Source organism: Aptenodytes forsteri, unplaced genomic scaffold, assembly GCF_000699145.1.
Source record: "Aptenodytes forsteri isolate BGI_AS27 unplaced genomic scaffold, ASM69914v1 Scaffold9, whole genome shotgun sequence".
Taxonomy (NCBI): domain Eukaryota; kingdom Metazoa; phylum Chordata; class Aves; order Sphenisciformes; family Spheniscidae; genus Aptenodytes; species Aptenodytes forsteri.
In genome coordinates, this window is record NW_008796217.1 from 4,263,045 (window position 1) to 4,284,538 (window position 21,494).

The 21,494-nt window shown below is 42.5% G+C and overlaps 1 protein-coding gene across 1 annotated transcript; it reads left to right on the forward strand.

The window, feature by feature from the left end:
- The first annotated feature begins 994 nt into the window (after positions 1–994).
- On the forward strand, positions 995–20,458 carry NR1D2 (nuclear receptor subfamily 1 group D member 2). Its single transcript, XM_009288610.1, has 7 exons — positions 995–1,403; positions 3,301–3,389; positions 4,346–4,490; positions 6,061–6,677; positions 10,126–10,311; positions 14,226–14,436; positions 18,893–20,458. Exons 1-7 carry the CDS (start codon positions 1,082–1,084, stop codon positions 19,087–19,089), a joined length of 1,767 nt encoding a protein of 588 aa, XP_009286885.1. The 5' UTR covers positions 995–1,081; the 3' UTR covers positions 19,090–20,458.
- The last annotated feature ends 1,036 nt before the right edge of the window (positions 20,459–21,494 follow it).

Consider the following 21,494-nt stretch of genomic DNA (forward strand, 5'->3'; position numbering starts at 1 on the left):
GCGATGGCTGATGTGAGGGGCTACAGCCCCGACCTGCCATGCCAGCTCAATTGATCAAGGACTCTACTGACACCAATGCTTTTTTTTCCTCCAAAGGAAGTTAGTGCATGGCCGTTTTAAAGTTTTTAATTCTTATTGGTGTGTGGAGTTCCTTGCTGCGATGTCCCGAGTTGTCTGTGAAGAGACTTTACAGAGTGATACAGGCGTAAAACAGAGACGATGCTGAGTGTAATTTATTTAAAACAGTCGTGTGGCTTTCACTGTTGAAATTTTTGTGTGAAATATCAAATGTTTTTATATTGACTTTTGAAATGCTGAGTCTTGGAGACAAACTCAAATGAAGTGAAAACAATTTCTCTTGCTTATAAGCAAGAAAAAGGAGCCTGTGAAAAGCCAGAACTGCTCCCAGGTCTGCCTGAGGACAAAAAGCTGTTTCATCTGAGGGATTCTCAAGTGTGTCAGATTGCAAGACGCGGCAGGACAGAGGCTGTTTGCAAATAGCAGCCTGGCAGTCGGAGTTCAGCTGCTGCTAGAAACGCTACAAAGGCTTGCAGTCGGACAAATGGCGTTCAGCAGGCTAACCAGGCCGCAGTGCTATTTCTTTCCCTTGCCCCCTTCCCTTCTGCATCGTGAGCACCTCCCAGCCCTTCCTTTCTGTGCCTCTGGCGCGTAGCCTGCATGAAGTCTTTCTCTCTGCCCTATTTCTGTCCCTAACCTAGCTTGTTTGCATTCTGGCTCTACAGCGCTGTAAGATCCTGTCTTTGCTGTGGCTCCAGACGAGCTCTGCTCAGAGGGTGGCCAGGGAAACCCGCCCTGGGCTGCCCCGTGCCCTCTCCCCGCTGCCCCGTCCTGCCAGGCACCATGGCTTCTTGCTCTGTCTTTCGGTTCTGCCATTTCATCTCGACTTGGATCAGAGGAGACTGATAAGATGGGAGAAGGGGATGGGGCAGACTGGGGAGGTCAGCTGTTGAAAACGAATGGAGAGAAGCAAGCTGGAGGGAGGGAGGGAGGGAGGGAAAGGAGTGTACCCAGGAACACGTGATGGCTGGGTCTGGTGGTGCTGGGTCACGGCCTGGCTCACATGGCAGCGGTGCATGTCTGCTTGTTATGTCACTACGTGCTGCCTTTTTCTCTTGCCTTAGGGGGTGTGATAGCTTACATCAGCTCTTCAAGCTCGGCATCTAGCCCAGCCTCATGTCACAGCGAGAGCTCAGACAGCGGTTTCCAGTCGTCCTCTTCACCTGTACCATCTTCTCCGAACAGCTCCTCCTCAGAAAGTGGCTGCAACGGCCGGAGCAGCGAGGGCTCTGATGGGGCACTGAAGAGCGATCGGCTGGAGGAGACTATTAAAACAAACCAGTCGAGTGTTGCTGGTTTGACAAAAGGCCATAATGGAGTCACAAGTATGTTTGGTGCCAGTTCCTGAAACCACCATTTTCGCCTTATATTACAACCCCATATATTACAACCAGGTCCTCCGTGTGGCTCGCTGTGAAGGCACGCAGCAAAGCCTCCATTTTTATCTTTTTGCGTTATATGTATGGTAATAGATATGGTATTGCCATACAAATGCTAATAGATGGAGGTCCCGTTGCTGCTAACTTCAAACAGTCCATAAATACAGTCCAGCTTTACTTCAGTTTTCACTAGTGAAAATCTGATCTGAATAAAAATCACACTTGGTTAAAAAGATGCAATGAAGTAAAGGTAATAGTAATCAGAAATTGCCTTCAGGAGTATTTATGGAGCTGTCTTGCAAATCGAGTTTCTCTGGTTTTTTTTATACTCCCTCCCTTGCCCCTTCACCTTCCCTCCCCCCAAATTTCTTTGAGGAACAAAATAAATAAATTATCAAAACATTATATTATATTTACATAGCTGTAGCTGGGACCTTTATCTTTTTGATTCCAAGTCTTGATTTGTGGATGTAAAAAACAAAGTACTCGGAAGCTGGAACTAAAGGATAGTCTTTTAAAATACATTTAACAGTCTAGCTCCAGCTATTTGCTTCACACTTTTTCAGTAATCAGAGAAGATCAACGATAAAGAACTATATTTGAACAGTTTTGGAAGGGCAGGAATCAAACTGAGTACTGGAATGAGTGTTTCAACAAACACTCAGCTGGAATTTAGTCTTTTGAAAGCTGAATTCTTTTATTGGCAGAATTGTTTTATCATTTTGAATTGTTTTGAAGCTAGAATAAGTATCTAACAGTTCTACCTTAAAAGTATTTTTTTTTTTTTTTAAAGTGTTAAAAATTTGCTAGCAACTAGGTTTTTGGTATCAGGCAGAGGTTCCTGAAGATGAAACCTCTTGTAAACTGTTCAGATGTATAGAATAACATTTTAGCTCAATACTAGCTCTGTTCTCTGTTAAAAAAAAAAAAAAAAGAAACTCTTAGTTTTAGTTCCTCTTTACAAATAAAACCCAAATGTCAAATAAATTACTTTTCTCATAGAATATGGTTCTGCGGGAGTATTTCCAGCTGTCTCCGTTGCTCACTGTTAAGGTAACTTTGTGGTTACTGAAGTCACTGGTAAAATTCCTATTGGCTCCAGTGAAACCAATGTTAGACCATCACTTAGGACTTGCAAAAAATCCTTATTGACAAGCTGAAATAAAATAGGTGGGGAGAAACTTAAAAAACCCAAACCGTGAGCATATTTACAGGGCTGAGAAGGTATATTCAAGTTCAAGGGTGCAAGCATGCCATTCTGGATATGCACTCAAATGAGTAATCTTTACATACGTAGATGTGGCTGAGTTACCAGTCCTAAATTGTTATCAAATAAGTAGAGTGTATGGCTTGTTTACAACATATAATAAATAAAGTGTCCTTTAATATTTCTGTTTTTAAGAAAAGGTGTTTATTCTCTGTTGGGGAAACTGTAGCCTTTATATGGGCTTACTTGTCCTGATGGAAAAAGAGATTGAGCCCAAACTTTGGTGGCCTAGTTGACTAAATGGTCCTTTTAAAAGTGCGTAAATGTAAGCAGACTTTCTTTTTCTACAGTTGAGTACAATGCTACTGTGATTGAAAGTCCAGTGAATACGTGCTTTCTCCCTGTTCTGTTGAGTGCTTCATGTTTGTCTTTTTTTCCCCCCCTCCCTTGCACTGGTGCCTTCTGAACTGGTCAGGGGGTTTGTGCATTCTTGTTGTCTGTTCCTCTGCTGTATTTTTTTGTATCTTGGACTGACCTAACATATTTTGCTTTTAGTCCAGGTTTTAAAAGCTGGAAACATATTCCTGCAGCTGTCACTGGTTTTCTATATTTTTGACTTTTCTGTTCTGATTCTAGAATTTAATGGCATGGTTCTTCTTTGCAAAGTCTGTGGAGATGTCGCTTCAGGATTTCATTACGGTGTTCATGCCTGTGAGGGCTGCAAGGTGAGTTATATTTCTGCTCACCTTTCTGCTGGTGAAATGTTCAAGTTATCCCCATAGGGGAAAAGGGGTGATACAGCTGAAAAAAATCAGTATGCTTCGCTGTTAAACTTCAATCTGAGAAATTTCAGACAGTGTATAAATTGTAGGAAAAGGCAAACCACTTAGCAGTACATAGCATTTTCCAAACTCTGCGTGCTTTCTGTTCTCACCCCTTGTCCAACCCTGCCTGACCTGGAGTGTACGGCAGAGAATAAGAACTGGAGACAGAGGTGGTAAGAACCATGTCACGCAAGATGTGAATGTTAATTGCATTAAGAGGTAGTGGGTGTGAGTTGTCATCTGGGCTGGGACACAGAACAAAACAGCTTTGGAAAAGCAATTCTTTACCACAGGGAAAGCCAGAACTGGGTGCTTGCACGTTCACGCATCAGTAGATCTGTATTTTCTGATACTGTAACTCTGCAAATGTTATGTTCTGTGAAGGAGTTTATCAACTTACGGGTTATGTGAAAGAACCACCTTTGAAGGTCATATGGTGCAACAGGATGGTTTTGTTGCCAAACTATGGAGATTGAAGTCAAAAGATCTGATTTTGACTTTCATCTTTGCATTTGATGTCATAGAAGATTGAGGGCATATCTTATAAACTGTCAGTACAGTGATAGAGGTAATACTGGAGATATTTTGCTCTTAGGTGTTGACTATGCAGGGAACAACTCGGCATCTTCTGTTATTAGAAATCATAACTAGTTTGCATTATACACAGATCACACATGAAGGGGAAGTCAGTCATGAGGAGTAGCAAGTTCTTTAAAATCACTTGGGGTTGATGGCTCTGAAGCAGCTGATGAGACGCAGTGAGGTTTTCTGTGCTTGCGGAGAGGTGAATCTTGGCAGGGGGATTTGACATGTGCTGTAATAATAGTTGTGGGGTTTTTTGTTTGTTTGTTTTACAGGGTTTTTTCAGAAGAAGCATTCAGCAAAACATCCAGTATAAGAAGTGCTTGAAGAATAACAACTGCTCTATAATGAGAATGAATAGGAACAGGTGCCAGCAGTGTCGTTTCAAAAAATGCCTGTCTGTTGGGATGTCAAGAGATGGTACGTTCCTTTAATGAGCAGTCATCCTCTGAGAGGGAATCTGCTGCCCAACTCAGAACCAATTGCTAAGGGTCTTAATGGCAGAAAACGCAGCCAGCCCTATTGTCAGGGGCAGGTTCCGTGTCCGAGAGCATTTAGATCAGCTTGCCTTCTTGCTCCGTGACTCTCCTGAACTGGTAACGTAATACTGGCTGCAGAGCTGTCCTCCCGTCTCTGGAGGCTAATGCAGTGGGATGTGCTGCAGTGGTCTGTTAGGGGGATGGCTGTAACAAGAGTCTCAATTTTGTTTTAATGAGTTAATATTTATAGCTGTATCCTACCTGAATCTGAACAAGACTCTTTTTTTGTTGTTGTTTTGTTACTGTTGCTTTTTCAACGAAAGGGAATTCTGCCCAAGCTGATAGCCTTAGAGTAATCATTATAGAGCCTAAAGAGTTAGGTTTGGGTGCATGGGACGAGCATATAACTGCTAACTGCTCCTTTTTTTTTTTTTCCTTCTTCTTCTCCTTTTCTTGGAGGGAGGGGGAAGGCAAGCGGGAAAGGGTAACATTGAGCTGTGTCTCTGACCACCTTTCTGGCTATCCACTCCTTGTGACTTTTTTTAAACTGTAATGCTGAAAGTGTATTTCATTAGTCTGCTACAACTTACTGTCACAAACCAGAACTCTTCCTTCTGTTTCACTTTTTAATTTTCTCTGGGTATTTATTTCACAAGAACTAGGACTCTTGGGCTGTTAATAATTTAGTGGGTGGAGTGTTAAAACTTATTTTAAATAATTGTTCCGAGTTCTTGTCGTGCATAGGAGTTATTTCATCCCCTAGGCACTTGTTTGCGCATAAGGTTGCACCTGCTTTAATGAAAGAGATTTAGTTACATTAATGATGGATTACTGCATGAACATAATTACATCAGTCGAAACTGGTTATAAGCCCTTGTAAGGCTGTGGTTGGACAGGATGGTAGAGGCAGTTGTAGGTTCCCTAGGACAGGGTCAAAAGTGCTGCAGCCACAATGATGCCTATCCCCTTGCCAGCAGAAAATGTCCTTGTCAAGGCACAGTTATCAGGAAAATTTGCCAAGGTAAGCTTTATTCAGCATTGATTCTCCTAACTGTTTTGGCAAGTTATATAATTGGTCCATGAGGAGCTGTCTTGTAGGACTTCTATTCAAATGTGATATGAACTGTGTTTACATTCAGCTAATTGTCAGCTCACAAAGTTGTACTGATTTAATTGATCCCATCTTAAAGCCTGACAATCAACATAGTCTATAGCCAGGTTCATAGCAAAAGGGGAAAAGGCTTTGGAGATTGTGTGCTTTAGAGCTGCTTTCTCTTTGTATGTAAACCACAGCATACATTTCATACCTCACGCCTATCCTATGCCCAGGAAGCTTCTTGACTTCAGTGGTAATACCCCTGCTGTAGTATTGGTGAGAGCAGTTAAAGTCTTCCCTTAAAAGGCAAGATTTTTGGTTGGGGTGTGTATTCTGTGTGTGGGCTAACACTTTCAGGATTGACTTTTTTTTTTTCTTCTCCTTCCTACCACTTTTCATTTCTCCACCTTGGTAGCTGTTCGATTTGGCCGTATTCCCAAACGTGAAAAACAGAGGATGCTGATTGAAATGCAGAGTGCCATGAAAACCATGATGAACAGTCAGTTCAGCAGTCACTTACCCAATGAAGCATTAACAGAACATCAAGATCAAGCACCTCAAGAAGACCTTTCCTCCAAGCCCAAACAAGAGCGGGAAACCATCAAAAGCCCTTCTCCCCCTCCTAGCGCTGACATGGCTAAGGAAGAAGTAATCGGCATGGTCACTAGGGCCCACAAAGACACTTTCATGTACAACCAAGAACAGTCTCAAAACCCAGCAGAGATGATGCAGTCCCAGAGTGGGGAGAGAGTGTCAAAGAACACCGAGCAGTACATCTTGAGCAGCGAGCACTGTGTTAGTGGGCTCGGTGGCCCTCAGTACCCTGAAAGTGAGCAGCACCTTGGTGGACAGTACAAAGGGAGAAGCGCAATGCATTATCCAAGTGGACATGCCATGTGTTTCACAAATGGCCACTGTATGAACTTCACCAGTGGTTATACTCAGCGACTGTGTGATAGGATCCCAGAAGATGGCTTTTCTCCAAACAAGAATACCACTTACTCTTGCAGCACTGGAGGAAGAATGCATCTGGTATATTGATATCAATTGTTTGATTTGACTTAGTGAAAGGCTTAGTGATGGGTGTGATCCAGCTGTGCCTCTTTAGTCAGTGAAACTGCACACAATTGGCACAACTGCTGAACCTTAAAATAGCGACACAAGTTTGATAGCGCAAATTGTGATGGAGAATAATGGCTCGAGTTGTGTGGAGGATTTGAAGTCATACAAGTGATGGGGTTTCTTGGCTCAGTTTTTTAGCTGCCTGAAAGTAGACTAATGTCAAAGAGCATTGATTGAAGAAAACTCATGGGTTTTTTAACTGGCTTGACTTAAAAATGAAAATGGATGTTAGGAGTCTATAAATTCCCTTCTTCACTCAATCCTCTTGAAGACTGCACTTTAAAATAATCTACATGCTCAGATATGCTGTATTTTCCCTAAAGGTATTCAGAACAAGTGTCTGGGGTGAAACCTTAGGGCTAGGATTTTAAGCCAGTCTGCACGCCTTGCTAGTGTGTTCTAAAATCTCTCTTGCCAGGTAGGTTGGGTTTGTTTGTTTGTTTGGTGTTTGTTTTGTTCTGTTTTAATGGAGATAGGCTTATTCTGTTATAGGCAATTTAAAATAGAGGCTCGGGGGGACTCACAGGCTATGCATCCTTCTCCTCTAGAACACCTTCAAATCTGAACAGAGGCAGGAGGAAGATGCACGGCTAAACCGCTTGAGAGAAGTTCAGGGTCTTTTCTGTAGTACTTACACAAGTGAGGCTCTGAACACACTTGTGGGTACCTTAGATGACTTTGCTAGAGCATTTTCTCACTGAATTCTTAACAAGGATGCTTCCTATTTTCTTGCATATGGGTTTTGGGTTTGGTTTCTTTTTTTTTTTTTCCCCTTTCCTTAACAGGTCCCTCCTGTTTGCCTTGCACCAGCTGTTTCTCTGCCATTCAGGCAACCGGTTCTGTAAGCCCCTTAAAATAGATTGTCCTTCTCTTTATCGCTGGAACTGCCTGGGATGAGAGAACATAACATCCTCGTTCTCATCCTGCGCTCCTGTTGAGAAGTGCGAGCCCCTGACCTTTCTGAAGTACTCGAGCAGCTGGTGTTTTTCTTCCTCCTAGTTTGTAAAGAGTCTTCAGAGGTACTTGAAGGCCCCTGAAAGTCTCCACACAGTGAAGGCTGTTTGTTTTGATGGTGGATTTCCTTTTTTGTCTTCTTTTTGTTTGTTTATTTGGGTTTTTTTTTCCTTCTTTGGCTACTGCATATGTGGACCATGCCATCCCTAGCAGGCTCTGACCTTAATTGCAGACTCCGGGCACTACACCATGGCACAGAGTAATCATTTCCAACCTTTCTTCCTTGCAGGGAAAGTATGTGGAGTCACTACAACGGCATTCTTGGCACTCCTGAGAAGCAGAGGTTAAACCTGTCAGTATGGGCAGGCAGGGAGTGACGCTGCCTGCAGAGGCCCAACCAGTCAGTTCGACCTGTGCGTAGCAGCTGCAGGGAGGTTTAACGCAGCCGACAATAAGGAAACAAACCCAAATCCATTAGAGCACTGCAGGCTCCCCTGCGTCCCTGACACGAATGAGGGTTTTGCCAGAGAACTCAATGAGAGCAGGATCCAACCAAAATGAGTCAGTAGCTGTAAGGGAGTGTAATTAGGCTGTGAACCAGTATGCACACAGATGTTCAGGGGTTTGGTTTTTTTACTCAATATCCCTACAACCAGAAAAGCAGAACAGGTCATTCTTGAAGAGGTTCCTCTAAAGAGAGCTAGTGACTGCACAAGCTGACAACTCCTCCCATAGGAAGGACTCCTGGGTAGAGGTGTCTCAAGAGAGTTTAGATGTAATACACAGGGGTGGAAAGTGGCAGTTTCCCCTCAGGACCGAGTGCCTGGGAGCTAGGGTAAACCATGGTAGGATGAGAAACTGAAGTGCTTTTTGTGTCTGATTCAGAGTGGGGTGCTGAACCAGACATTCCTTATTTTCAGAGTGTACTGTATTTTTAACAACAGCTGTGTGAACTGTTGCAGTATCATGGACAGGGCAGTGGTTAGTGTCTGCCGTGCTTCTGGTTGTGTGCCTGGACCTTTCCTTTTGCCAAAATATTTTATGATTTTCAGTTTATGGAAAAGGTCCTCCTCTACCCCACAAGTAATCATTTGGTTTTGGGCGTTGTCCTTAGGCACACAAATGTTGTGATTCACAGCTGAACCAAGAAATCTGCAATTCTGTTCCTTGTCTTTTGGGGAGAGCTTTCTGCATATTGACTGCCCAGCTAGTAACTGATATTTGGGGGGGGGGGGAAACAAAACAGAAATGTATATCTATCTATCTCCATCTTGTTTTCCCTAGCTATTGCCAAACACATACGCACGCACACACATATATACCTGTTGAACATATTCTTGTAATGGATCTTAGGACTTTCCATGCAAAGGATTGCTAGGCAACTATCAGATTCAAGATGCCCTGCAAAAGCATCATATCTCTGAGGAATTACTAATCTATTCAACTGTTTTCTATTTGCTTTGCTGACATTATGTAGGATTACATACTGTTTAGTGTACTTGTGAGGAATACTTTTAAAGGAATTCTCATCCTTGATGATGACAGGCAAAATGAGTATCAAAAGCTTTAAACTTCATTAAAAGTTGTAAATTTTAGAAAGCAGAACTGAAAGTATCTCAGAACGTCTGGTTGGGTTTTACAGAGGGAATTTAATGGCAGTCAGCCTTGACTGATATGTCTGATCTCATTATAATGGATTCAGACTTTCCTACAAAAAATTGCTGTATGTTTGTATTAAAAAAAAAAAAGAGCATTTTGTTGTCTTGTGACTGAGCAAAATTGGAGTACCAGTTCCTGGGTCCTCCTTCAGTCATACATATAAAAGCAAACACGTAGGAGAGGAAGGTTGTCCCGGTAATAAGGGTGTAAACCTGTGACTCAGCCAAGGCTCGGTTCCTTGCTCTGGTGTTGACACCTTTGTCACCTTGACTGAATCACTTTAGTTGCCTGCAAAACAAGAAAGATATATGAGAATGAATGCAGTAGTGACTGTGAGATTACAATCGATTGATTGTGAAATTGTGATTAATTGTGAGATTACAGGGATAATCCAAGTAAGAGAAATGCAGATGTCGGGCATGAATGACATGAGGGAAGAATAGCATAACCTGAGTTCTCTCAAGTCTTTCTCTATAAATAACATTGGTGTTTCCAAGGTCAGCAAATTTAAAAATGCACTGCTAATGGACCACCATGGGTTTTTTTTGTTATTTGTTTGTTTGTTTTAAAGGGAGGGGGTGAAATCCAGTTGCTTTGGGAATTGACTGAGGAATACTGATATTTTTTCTCTATGTCATTATTGCAAAGTTTACTTGAATAATAAACATGCTTCTTTCAGGTATTTCTCAGTATTTGGAATTATATCTTTAAGAGTTGTTTTCTGCATATGTTTTGTAAACATCAGGTCTGCCCAATGAGTAAGACTCCTCACGTGGACCCAAACAAGTCTGGCCATGAAGTCTGGGAAGAGTTTTCCCTGAGTTTTACCCCTGCGGTGAAGGAAGTGGTGGAGTTTGCTAAGCGCATCCCAGGTTTCCGAGACCTCTCCCAACATGACCAGGTTAATCTTCTGAAGGCTGGGACCTTTGAGGTGAGAACACTGTGTGTATAGTGTGGACCTGACAAGCTGTGCATCAGTCTGACCCCCTTAAGAACAAAAATAAATAGAAGTGGGTTATATCAGGCAAAACCAGCTTGTTCATGGATGCTAGCTCTGAGCTTTCCTTAAGCTGATGGTGTCCAGTGCTTCTGTTTGGTCAAATCTTGGTGAGCTGTCCCTCTTCCAAGTAGCTCAAAAGTGCTGAGCCCTTTTACCCTTTCCTCTTCCCTGGGCATTAATAAATGACTAATGAGGAGTTTCTTGATTTTTTGTATAGCAGCAGTTACTTTGATAGCTACCTTTGCTTAGCCTGGAGAGAAGCAGACAGCATCTGGAAGGGGGATAGTTTAGAAAGTCGTCTATTGACTTACCAGTTCTGTAGAGGAATGTGTTTTTCACTCCGTATGTCCTTCCTTCTGCCACTGTGCTACCTGCCAAAGCCAGAGCATCCATCCTGACCAGTCACCACTAGCCTTTGCTGGCAACTGGGGGTTGCTGAAGCCTCCGTCTCCAAAGCAGTAACACTGATAACTAGCTGTACTGCTGTAGCTCTGTAGATACCGTGTACCAGCTGCAGCCTGACTTACTCTAGTAATTCCACCAGTCCTCGTGGTTAATTTCACCCATTTGCAAGCATGACATATATGTGAATTAGTGGTGTTAAATGGGGAATGATACCAGAGAGCTCGGTGCTGTTTTATAATTAGTGACCTTCACCAGAGGACCTTTACTTAGGGTTTTGGTTGCTCTTCCAGACTCTTGTGTCAGTTGGAGACCATGGACATTTTATAAGTATTCAAATGTGAAGTTTAAACATAGAGGGCCAGGGGAGCTCAAGTCCCAAGTATTCAATGTTACTGTGCTTTTCTGGGGAGGGCAGGGTTGGTGATGCTTTTGCTCTTGTTTACTTGATGTATTCTTTCAAAGAGGGATGCTGGATTTCATATTTACCTGAATTGAAGACATTTCTCATGTAATGTGTTGGGTCTTTCGTCTGCATTTATACAGCCTGGTTCTAAAATGGATAATTGTTGGGTTGGAAGGTACAAGTTATACTGGAAGACTTGGTGCCTGGAGCGTGTCAGTTTCTTTGTTTCTTCCATTTTGCTGTCATGTATTTTTTGCTGTTATTCTTGACCTTTTAAAATTCATCTACAACTCCTGTAGCTAAGGGCTGTATTTTCACTTCTTCAGCTACAGCCTCTTACGTTGCTGTTCACATTACACAAAAATGTTGGTTCCTTCCTCTGCAAAGTGGTATACTGTCCAGTGCCCTCAAGGAGGGTGGAAAATCAGGCTTGAACTGTTCCTATAACGTAAAGCCAAACCTTTATGTTTTGCAAGTAAAATGTTTTGTCTTGGCCTTTCTTCACCTCAAGCTTTTCTCAAGCCTCATTCGTATGCCTTTTTGCCAGTTACAAGCACTGCTGATAAGAAGGTTTCTATATCCAGGGGAATTAATAATAATAATGTATGGCTGCATGCTTACCCCTATTCACTTATTTATAAGAAACATTAATGATTTCTGTTAGTGAGCTGGTACCTGTAGTTAAAGGCCTATGTGGCATCTTAGCAACAGAAAAAAAAAACAAAACCCCAAAGTAATGCTGCAGAGCAGTGGGGAAAAAAAGACAAAACAAAACCAAAACAGGATTAATGAAACCATTGCAATAGAGGCAAAAGCATCTTGAAAGCCTGGTGCATACAAGGTCATTTCTGTCTTCTGGGTAACTAAACTAGGATATCCTAACATCTGCATGTTAATAGAAGAACCTGAGTAAAAATACTGCCTCTGAGCCTGTTTTGGCTCCCTTGGGCATAAGTGTGTGGCTGTCTTGGCACTGTGCTTACCAGCAGCTTGTATTCAAGGAGTGCTTGTTTGTTTGGGGGTAAGAAGACACATGGAGACAATGTTGGTGCAGAAGCAGCATAGCTATATATATTCACACACATGTAAGCTAAAAAGCCCTCTTAGAACTGGGTGTACTGGAGAGCTCAGTATATCATGGTGGCGTTTGCATGGTTTTGTATGGGAGCCAGCTCAGACACAGCAGTGAGCCTAAAATAAGGAACTCAACTGGATTTGAACGGGTCCTCCCCCACCTCTACAAGCCCCCACTCCAAATGTAGTTGATGGCAGAGCTAACAAGCGCCTTGGATCCATTGGGGTAGAGACTCAGTTTCTCCACAGACTCACAAACTTGGTAATTTGGCTGCAGGTGGTGGGGAAGTGAGCAAGCACTTGCCTGCGTGGAAGTTTTTGTGAGCTTACATTGCTATGGTCAGGTGATAAGGTTGATCAGGTATATATCCTCAGCATGTGCAAATAGGAGTCTGGCTTGAAGTGAAACAGGATGAATCAATCGTGCTATACCATAGTCTAAACTGTTCTTCTTGGGTTAGAATGGTGACGTTGAAATCTATGGGCGAGGTCTTTGCCTTAGTATTAAGTCAACACAGCTTCATGGGCTTCAGTTTTGAATACCAGTGTTAATACTGGTTGCTCATTATTTAAAGTTCATGTTTCTAAAGCCCAGTTCTGTAAGGGGAATACCATTTTGAACTGAAAGGTGGTTGAGTACCTGGTGGGTCCCTGCTAATGCACAAGTTCAGCTTTGTCTGTCTGCCCTTTGTCTCCTTTTGTTGTATTCTGAGGGCTTCTGCATCTAGGTTTCTGCCTAGGTTTCTTGCACTCTGTAGTTAATGTCGTCAAAGGACATATAGCTTAGCTGACAAAGGTGAATAACACATAGTGCTTGTGTGTCCATCAAGATTGCTGCATGTCATTTGGCTGTTAAAATTTAGGAGCAGGTCATGTAATGTGCACGAATGGTGTTTGGATTCTCAAACGTTTTCTTTTTTTTTTGAACCCTCCTTTTTTAAGCTTGTCAAAGGCACTAGTCTTTGCTGAAAACCTGGTTCTCCTCTCATCTGTAGTAAACTTTTAAATTAATGCAGTTATGTAGGGTAAGTGAGAAGAGACAACTGTCACACCAAGAGATTACAGCAAGTCTGAAGTTTTAACCAATGTCAGTTGGTTTATTTTCTCCAAATAAGAAGGCTGTTCTGTGCAACTTAAACCTTGAAAGTGTAAATAAAGTTGTTGAACATGAGCAAATGAAACTTTACAAGCCATTCCAGAGGGAAACATTTCACAGTACGACTGAGAAACCACAAGAGAAATTTCAGCCCAGAGGGGTAAGTTCAGCACATGTCAACTGCTCCAGCCCAGGTGCTTATACCAAAGGGGTATTCCCAGCTGCAGCTACAGACCAGGTGCCGTTTCAAGCCCTGCTTCCCTAGCCTTTTGAAGGCCGTACATGTGGCTCCTTTCTACCAGAGCTCATTAACATTCCTGTGGGTACAGCGATGTGGCATGGTACTTTCCCAAAGAATGCCTAGTGGGCCAGATCATCAGGTGGTGTAAATCAGCATTGTTTCAATGAAGCTGATCCAGTTTACGCCAAGCAAGAATCTGGTTCAATACCTTCATTTTGTTCCTCATAAGTGTGGCCAAGAAAACATTCTTTTTAATGCTCTGTATGCCTTTGGCTGTTCGGTGGCTTAAGCGAGTTGTCCTACTGGCATATTTATGAATGGCATTGTCTTTGTGGCTCAGGCTGTTTAAGGCTTGAATTTTAGTTTCCCTCCCTCTCGTGCCATAGCCCCTCCCCTGCATCCACTTGCTAGTTTTTTTCACTTGTTTGTTTCTCTCAGACTGCTGGGCCAGAGCTTGCACTGTTTTTTACAGCTCAATAGCATGCTGACAGTTTCTGTATAGAATGCTTGTACAGCGGTTAATGAGACAGTTTGAATGATGTTAAAAGGTTTAATTTTTTTCTTTGGCTTTTCTAGAAATCCACCTATATTTATCATGTTTTGTTGTTCTTTCTTTCTTTCACCAGGTTTTAATGGTACGGTTTGCATCTTTGTTTGATGCAAAGGAACGTACCGTCACCTTCCTGAGTGGAAAGAAGTACAGTGTGGATGACTTGCATTCAATGGGAGCTGGTGATCTGCTCAACTCAATGTTTGAATTTAGTGAGAAACTAAATGCCCTGCAACTTAGTGATGAGGAAATGAGTTTGTTTACAGCGGTTGTCCTGGTATCTGCTGGTAAGGAGAGAAAGTTAACTTGCACCTTTGCCAAATTTTTAATATGGCTCTCTATTAAAAGATTTCTGTAAAATGTATACCCTGTTATTTCACGTCTAAGTGCAATGTAGTAGGTTTTAAGCTACTAGCAGCCTGTAATTTACTCTTTTACATACCTGCTCTTTCTAATACTGCCTTTTGGAAAAATGTGACAATGGGCTTACATTTTCCTACTACTTTCTGTAGAATGCAAAAATACATCTCATAGCTGCCTGATGGCAGTTTAGAAACTATTTGTCTGACTCATCTAAGTTTCACAGGACAACATCAGTGAAATTACTCCTGACTTGCACAGCCTAAGTCTTGGGATAAGGTGGTATTTTTACTTCCAAGTATTGTCATTGAAGTCTACTGCTTATCATAATTAAGTCTAAATGCAACAGTTTGATCTCTGCCTATGTCAGCAAGAAAACCCTATTCATCTGCATCGTGACTTCTTACCGCTAAAGGTCTGCCAATCCACTAACATCTTCACCGGCCTCATATCTTATTTCAGTCCCTGCATATTCCAAACACCCCGGCCCAGCTGCAAAGAAGGATTAAGCACCTACTTCTGTACTCTTATCTAAAGCCTCAAATTAGGCACATTAGCTCTGCATATAATGCCTGGAATACAAGAATCTCTGCTTGCTGGGTAAGGAGGTAGCTAGCAGGAATGCTAGTAGTGCCCACTTACACAACAAGCCAGCATTTGGGGGCCACTCACTTCTTGAACAAGTGCACCTCTTCCACACGAGTGGTTTAGACCCACATCTTTCTTAGCAGGGAGGGGCATCCCAGGCACGGTGCTGTAGGCGGCACATGAAGCCTCTGTAAACAAGGTAGGGCAGTTCAGTCTAATAGCTTTGTGCATGGCCTAACTGAAATGTGAGAGCACAGGATGAGGCAGCTGTAGCCTCTTCAATTTGTAAGCGGTGGTAAGGAGCGGAGGGTGGTACAGAGTTTGCAGGCTTCAAAAGCCAGAACAAAAGGCAGTGTGAAGGAAGCATGGCACTGTAGTCTGTTAGTGAAGATGTTCAGGTAGCAGAGAGAAACCTGGGGTTTTAGTTGCTTTTCCAGACTCTGCTTTACGTATTTTATCTTTCAAAAACTAAATTGACAAAAACTGGAGACAACCTTTAAAATAAGGACTGAGAACCAGGCCTTTTCCCTCCTTGTGCAATGTTGTAACTAGGCTACAGCCGCTCTTCTTGCTTGCTCAGCTGCTGGGCCCTAGACTATCACAATCTCTGCCACCTGTTTTGAATGTAAGTGGCTGTATCTGTGCTGTTAAATGTGCTTCTAGCACAGAGCCAGCGCCCCCCCAGCCTTTTAAGCACTGCTCTGTGCTGTTGCTAGCTTCCCGTAGGGCTTAGCTTAGGGATGGTATGTAACATGTACAGCATGTAATGTCAGAGCCGTGCAACAGGACAAAAAGAGGAGGTGTTTGGTATTCAGGCTTCTTGCAGCTGCTGAGGATTTTTCGGATCATAGCTTTGGACATTATTGCTACCTATCTTAGCTCCCTTGTGATCTGATCTGCAGTCTGATCGCAGCCTTCCTGGATATCTTCACAAAATACTTCTAGGGTTTTGTAAAGTACAACGTCATTAGTCTTTTAGCGTTTGGGCCCAAACTTGCATTTGTACCATATTCCAGACACAATAGTAACCTTGATGGTCACTGTGAGTCCAGCAATTTTCAGACCAACTTCATTCTGTAGCTTGCAACTGAATTGAAGTGCTGCAGTCGTTACTTGCACAAGTGAGTAAGCGAGCAAGCTTCATGCTTGAGCAGGTACCTAAGAAGAACAGAAGTGCCCCCAGCAGAGCTCCTGGGGAAGATGCTTGTAGTGCGAGGGCTTGCCAGGAGGAGAAGGTGCCTGTAGAACTGAAGGATTTTGGGCACCTGTTGATTAAACAGATCTTGAAAGACACATCCCCTGCACACCACCCCTCAAGGAGGAGTGTGACCCAGAGAGTCATTTCCCATAAAGCGGAGGCGGAGGTCAATTGGAGAAGGAGGAAGAGTTGAGGAGCAGCATCAGAGAATGATGTGGAGATGCAGGCAAAAGCGAAAGATGCTGTAATTGAAAGAAGAACTGAAGGTGGAAGAATAAGGCCATTAAGACTTCTTCATCTCAGAATGAAAGTTACTCAAGAGAAGATTGAAAGGCAGATAGTAGAGCAGTCAAGATTTACATCAGTTCCAGAAGGAGGCAGGAGTGTGTGACTGTTGAATCCTGATTAAGTGATCCAGAATATAAAATACCATGCTGCGCTAGTTAAAAACTTTTTAAAAGACTTTCAATTGTTTTAATTTTTTTAAAAAAACGCCAGTGGAAAAAAAAATGTTCATAAGTCTCTAAATAGTGCTAGTGGGGAGAACACTTGTCAGAAGCATCTCCTCATAACACTGGATGAATAACTACTCCTATGAGGGATATTTAGAATGTGCAGAAAGAAGCAGCGGGGGTAGTAGCAAGGTATGTATGTAACTGTGTACATCCTCTTGTTTTGGTGTCATATGGCAAAGAAAGAAAAAGCAGGACCATATAGTGAAGATGTGAGAGTGTTTCTGGTGGTGCTGAGGAATTACCTTGGTACCATTCCAAAAATAAAAGAATGTTTCACCTCTGGCTTCAGTTAGCTGGATGTGTTGAAGATGGAGGGAAGATAGCAAGATGGATCACGGGCACTGAAGAAGGAAGAAGCGAGGTAGAAGCAAAGCTGAAAGAATGTAGTTCGTTCAGGGCTAGAGACCAGATAATCTCTTAACTGAGGGGTGATGCCTTGTGGTAGAAGAATGTAAAATACACACCCTCTATTATTCTTTCTTACTGGGATAGCACTAACAAAAACTTCTGCTGGCCACTGGGAGCAACTGGAAGTAGACTGAGAGGGAGAAGAAAGACTTGGACTAACTGCAGAGAAGAGGCTACAATAACTCACCCGAGGCAGCCAGGAAAAACTGGACTGCGTTATTCTGCCTTCAGAGGCAAGGCAGTACTGCTGTCACTGTACAGAGCTCTTGAGAAACCTCATCTGGCATATTCTGTGCAAACGTCATCATCCCTGCTCAGGATAGAGCAAACCTAAAGGTTTTGCAAAGCGGGGGGCAAGTGGGATAGATAGTTTAACAAATAAAGGCAGAAAGGCATCTCCTCACTCGTGCTCTCTTGGAGAGCAGCTATCAAACCTAATGGACAATCTTCACAGAAAAGTGGGATATGTGTTAATAAACATTGTTTAATATTAATCAAAGTTCCTAGTTGTTAGAGTAGAAGGCTCTGGAACAATCTTTCTAAAGGAACAAAACATGTTTAACTGCTTCAAGACAGATCCTTAAGTGGATTACATAATGATTTTTACCATAGTGGTAGAGAACTGCACTGAATAGACCCAGAGGACTTCCTAGACTCTGTTCACCTGAGAAGTCCTATTGGATTGACACTGGCAGCATAAGGAAGGGATTCCCACCCTGACTGTACGATCTGACTCAGTGCTACTCCAGAAAGCTGTTGTCATTCTGTGTCCCAGTTCTGCAAAGTGCTTTGCTTATGTACACTTCAAAGCACATTTCTGTTCGTGTCCGTCACTCGTGTATGTATGTGCCCTGTTGAATTTACACAGTGTTTAAGAAGAGAGGCTACAGCTTGGAAAAAACAGCTGCTGTGCATGGTTATTAGGCGAGATGTTTTGCTTAAAAATTCATCCTTTTAAGCTGCTTACTTAGATTCCACCTAAGGACAACAGGCATGTTCTTAAATAAGCTTTCTTGAAAGAGATGCTTTGGGCGTGGGGTGAGTGCTGTATGTGAAAGCATAATATTTTTCTTGACATTGAAATTCTTGTTTTCTTCCTCAGTTGGGAATTTTTGGGTGCATCATGTTTCATTTTGTAAGTGCTTCTGAACACACTCAGAAATAGTGCCGTCATGTCCAGGCTTGCACTCCCTCTGCCCCTGGGGATCCTATTGTGCAGATAAGAGTGTGGCTTGCCCTGAGTGGGATTTCCTCCTCAACCATGAACCTCCAATTTAAGTTCAGGCTTCTGTGTCCAGCCTTGAGAAACGTTTGAAATTTTTACTTCGGTGTGCCCTGTCTCTCTCCTTGCGTTAAGTTGTGATTCAGCAAAATATTCAAGCGCGTGCTTCAATCTGTCCTTTTCTGGAAACATGGGTAAGGGATTACAGAAAAGGTGATTGAATGCTGCCAGTTCAGTGTGAGATTAATACTTTGCAAAGTTGATGCTAAATAATGTTTGAAAGACTTTTGGTATGTGAGTTTGAAACTTCTGGCACAAGTATTTAATTTTTCTTGTGCTTCTTAATTTGGTGGGTGATTCTTGCAGTGGCTTTATGTTGCAAACTACATCCGTTCAGTCTCTCTTTTTCTTTTTCCCTTCTCTCTCTCTCCTCCCCCCAACCCCTGCTTTAGATCGCTCTGGAATAGAAAATGTCAATTCTGTGGAGGCACTTCAGGAAACACTAATCCGTGCATTAAGGACCTTAATCATGAAAAATCACCCAAATGAAGCCTCTATTTTCACAAAACTTCTTTTGAAGTTACCTGACTTGCGTTCCTTAAACAACATGCACTCTGAAGAACTCTTGGCCTTTAAAGTTCACCCATAGGCCTTTAGGTCTCATTTGTACTTGGACTTGCCTCGTGTTAAACTGTTTTGTGCTAAAATATGTATTTATACAGTTGTACCACTTGTTGGAGAGGGAGAGTTCACAGACTGTGAACAATTGATAGCTGTCCCATAACCATGCAATAACGCTTCAGCAGGTGCTTTCAGCTAACGGTGGCGCAGCATTCAGAGTCCTCCAAGACGTCCAGACCCAGCTGTGCTGCACTTCTGCAGAAGAGGTTGTGATGAGCCCGAGTAAATATGGACTGTTCTTTCACTTAGAAAAAAGAACCACCACTGCCCTCTCATGTAAACTGAACACAAAATAGCTGTGTATGTGCATACGGAGCATGGAATGGGGTGGGAACAATCCTGCGCTAATAGGAAAATGGAAGAGCTGATTTAATTGGTCTTTCAATTATCTAATAGATGTATGTCTGTGTCTCTTGATAACTCATGGTTTCACTGTTGTTATTCCATTAAACCCAATGGAATGATTTCAGCCTGCACCAACTCTTCACTGAGTGTGTGTTCATTGCATGTGTATATAATATAAATAGTTAAGTAATGAGTGTTTATGGCTATATAAAGTACAGAGTTGTGTGTATATATGTGTATGTATATAAATAGTTCTATACATAAAGTATACATATAATTTCTTCACAATATTTTAAACTGTGAAGGAATTTAAACTTACAACAGAAGGTGATCTATGGAAAGAACCAAATAGATGCACTTTGCATATTGCTGAACTAATTATCTGAGCATTTCTAATTTTTAGAAAACATCAAATTTGCATTAATATGCTGTGTTTGTTAATTTAAAAAAAAAAAAAAAAGAGTGGCACCAAAGGGGCAGAGTCGGCTTCAACTTCCAGAACGGGATCGTCGAGAATCTCAAGTGGAGATGGTTGGTTGTGGCACTAATGAGATTGATTGTCCATTGCCACTGAGGTTCTTACATTCTGATAAAGGTTAAAGAAGCACCACATGCTCTTCAAAAACTTCAGCACAGCCAGAAAGAAACTATCAGATGAGTAACAGCATCTATCAGAAAAAAAAAAAAAGCAAAAAACTTATCCATGGTTGCGTTTGGGTGTATGTGTGTTCTGTGACCATTTATTTCTTGCAATACATCATTTTGCTGCTTCATTGCTAAATGAGAATTGAACACAGAAATGTGGGATTCCCCATGTCTCTTCACAATTTGGGCTTTGTGGTTCCCATGCCTGTTCTTCTGGAGCTCTCCATTGGTGCGTGTGTGTGTGTGTGTGCAGAGAAGGTACACTGGATGGTCTGGATTTTTTTCTTAAAAAAACACCGCAAAAACTAAACAAACAAATGGGACTTTTCTTGTTGTTTATGCCAGTAGCAAATTACAAAGCAGATCCTCAAGGCTTAAGATTCTGCTGCTTTTCCATCTAGGAAAGTGGCTCTCTATGGGTTTTCTCCATTTGTAGCAGGACCTGGCACCAGAAAAGAGATTAAAAGAAGTCAAAGCAGTTGTGTTAATTAGTTATGTTTTGCTAATGTGGGAAGAAGATGCTCCATTACCCTTGTGTTTAGCTAATTTACCTTAGAGGTAGCCCTCTGGGTCGCTAGCATTTGGTAACACTGCTCTGTGGAGGGAGAGACCTCTCTGTTACTGCATTTAGATGTATGCAGTAGGTGAGGCCAAGAGCCGGAAAGCCGCCGGACTGCAGAGCTCCTCCTCGCCGTACAGGAGCAGCTCTCGTGCAGCAGCGAGTGGATGGGAGCCCTCGTGCCTGCCGCGGAGCTGGAGGAGAGGCAGACCTCTGCCTGCCCTTGAGCATCAGGAGCCGGGCAGAGGGGAGGCTCGTGCCCCGCCACGGCTCCGGTCACCTTTGGGCTGGAGGATTTCTCCTCAGAAAGGGGTAAGGAATGCTGGCCAAGGGGCCGAGAGCAAGAGGGGGCAGGTGCTTGAGTACAAGCTGGGGAAAATTTGGCTTTAGCCTTGGCTAAGGAGCAGAAGAGCCCACCCTTTCCCCTCCTCCGCAGCTGCTGCAGGGAGAGCTCTCTTCCTGCTTCAAGCTACTTTAACCACTGGATAATGGCCCCTTAATACATACAGTTTTGCTATCCAAATGTGCTATCGGGGCATATTGTCCTAATTTCTGTTAACAGTCTGCCATCCTACCAGTATTATTTGTTTGAGAGCTTCACTGAATTTCGCATTGAACCATTTGGACTTTAGAAAGGACACAGTCACGTGTTTTGTATTATTTAGGAGCTGAAATGACTTCTTTGTAGACCCCATTTCAAATGTGGAAAGTACAGTTAACCCTTGGTTGTTTTGGGAGGGAAGGAGGCTTCTTACAGAGATTGCCACCCTACAACTGTGTTTTGTTGTGTTTTTTTTTTTTGTTGTTTTTTTTTTTTTTTTTTT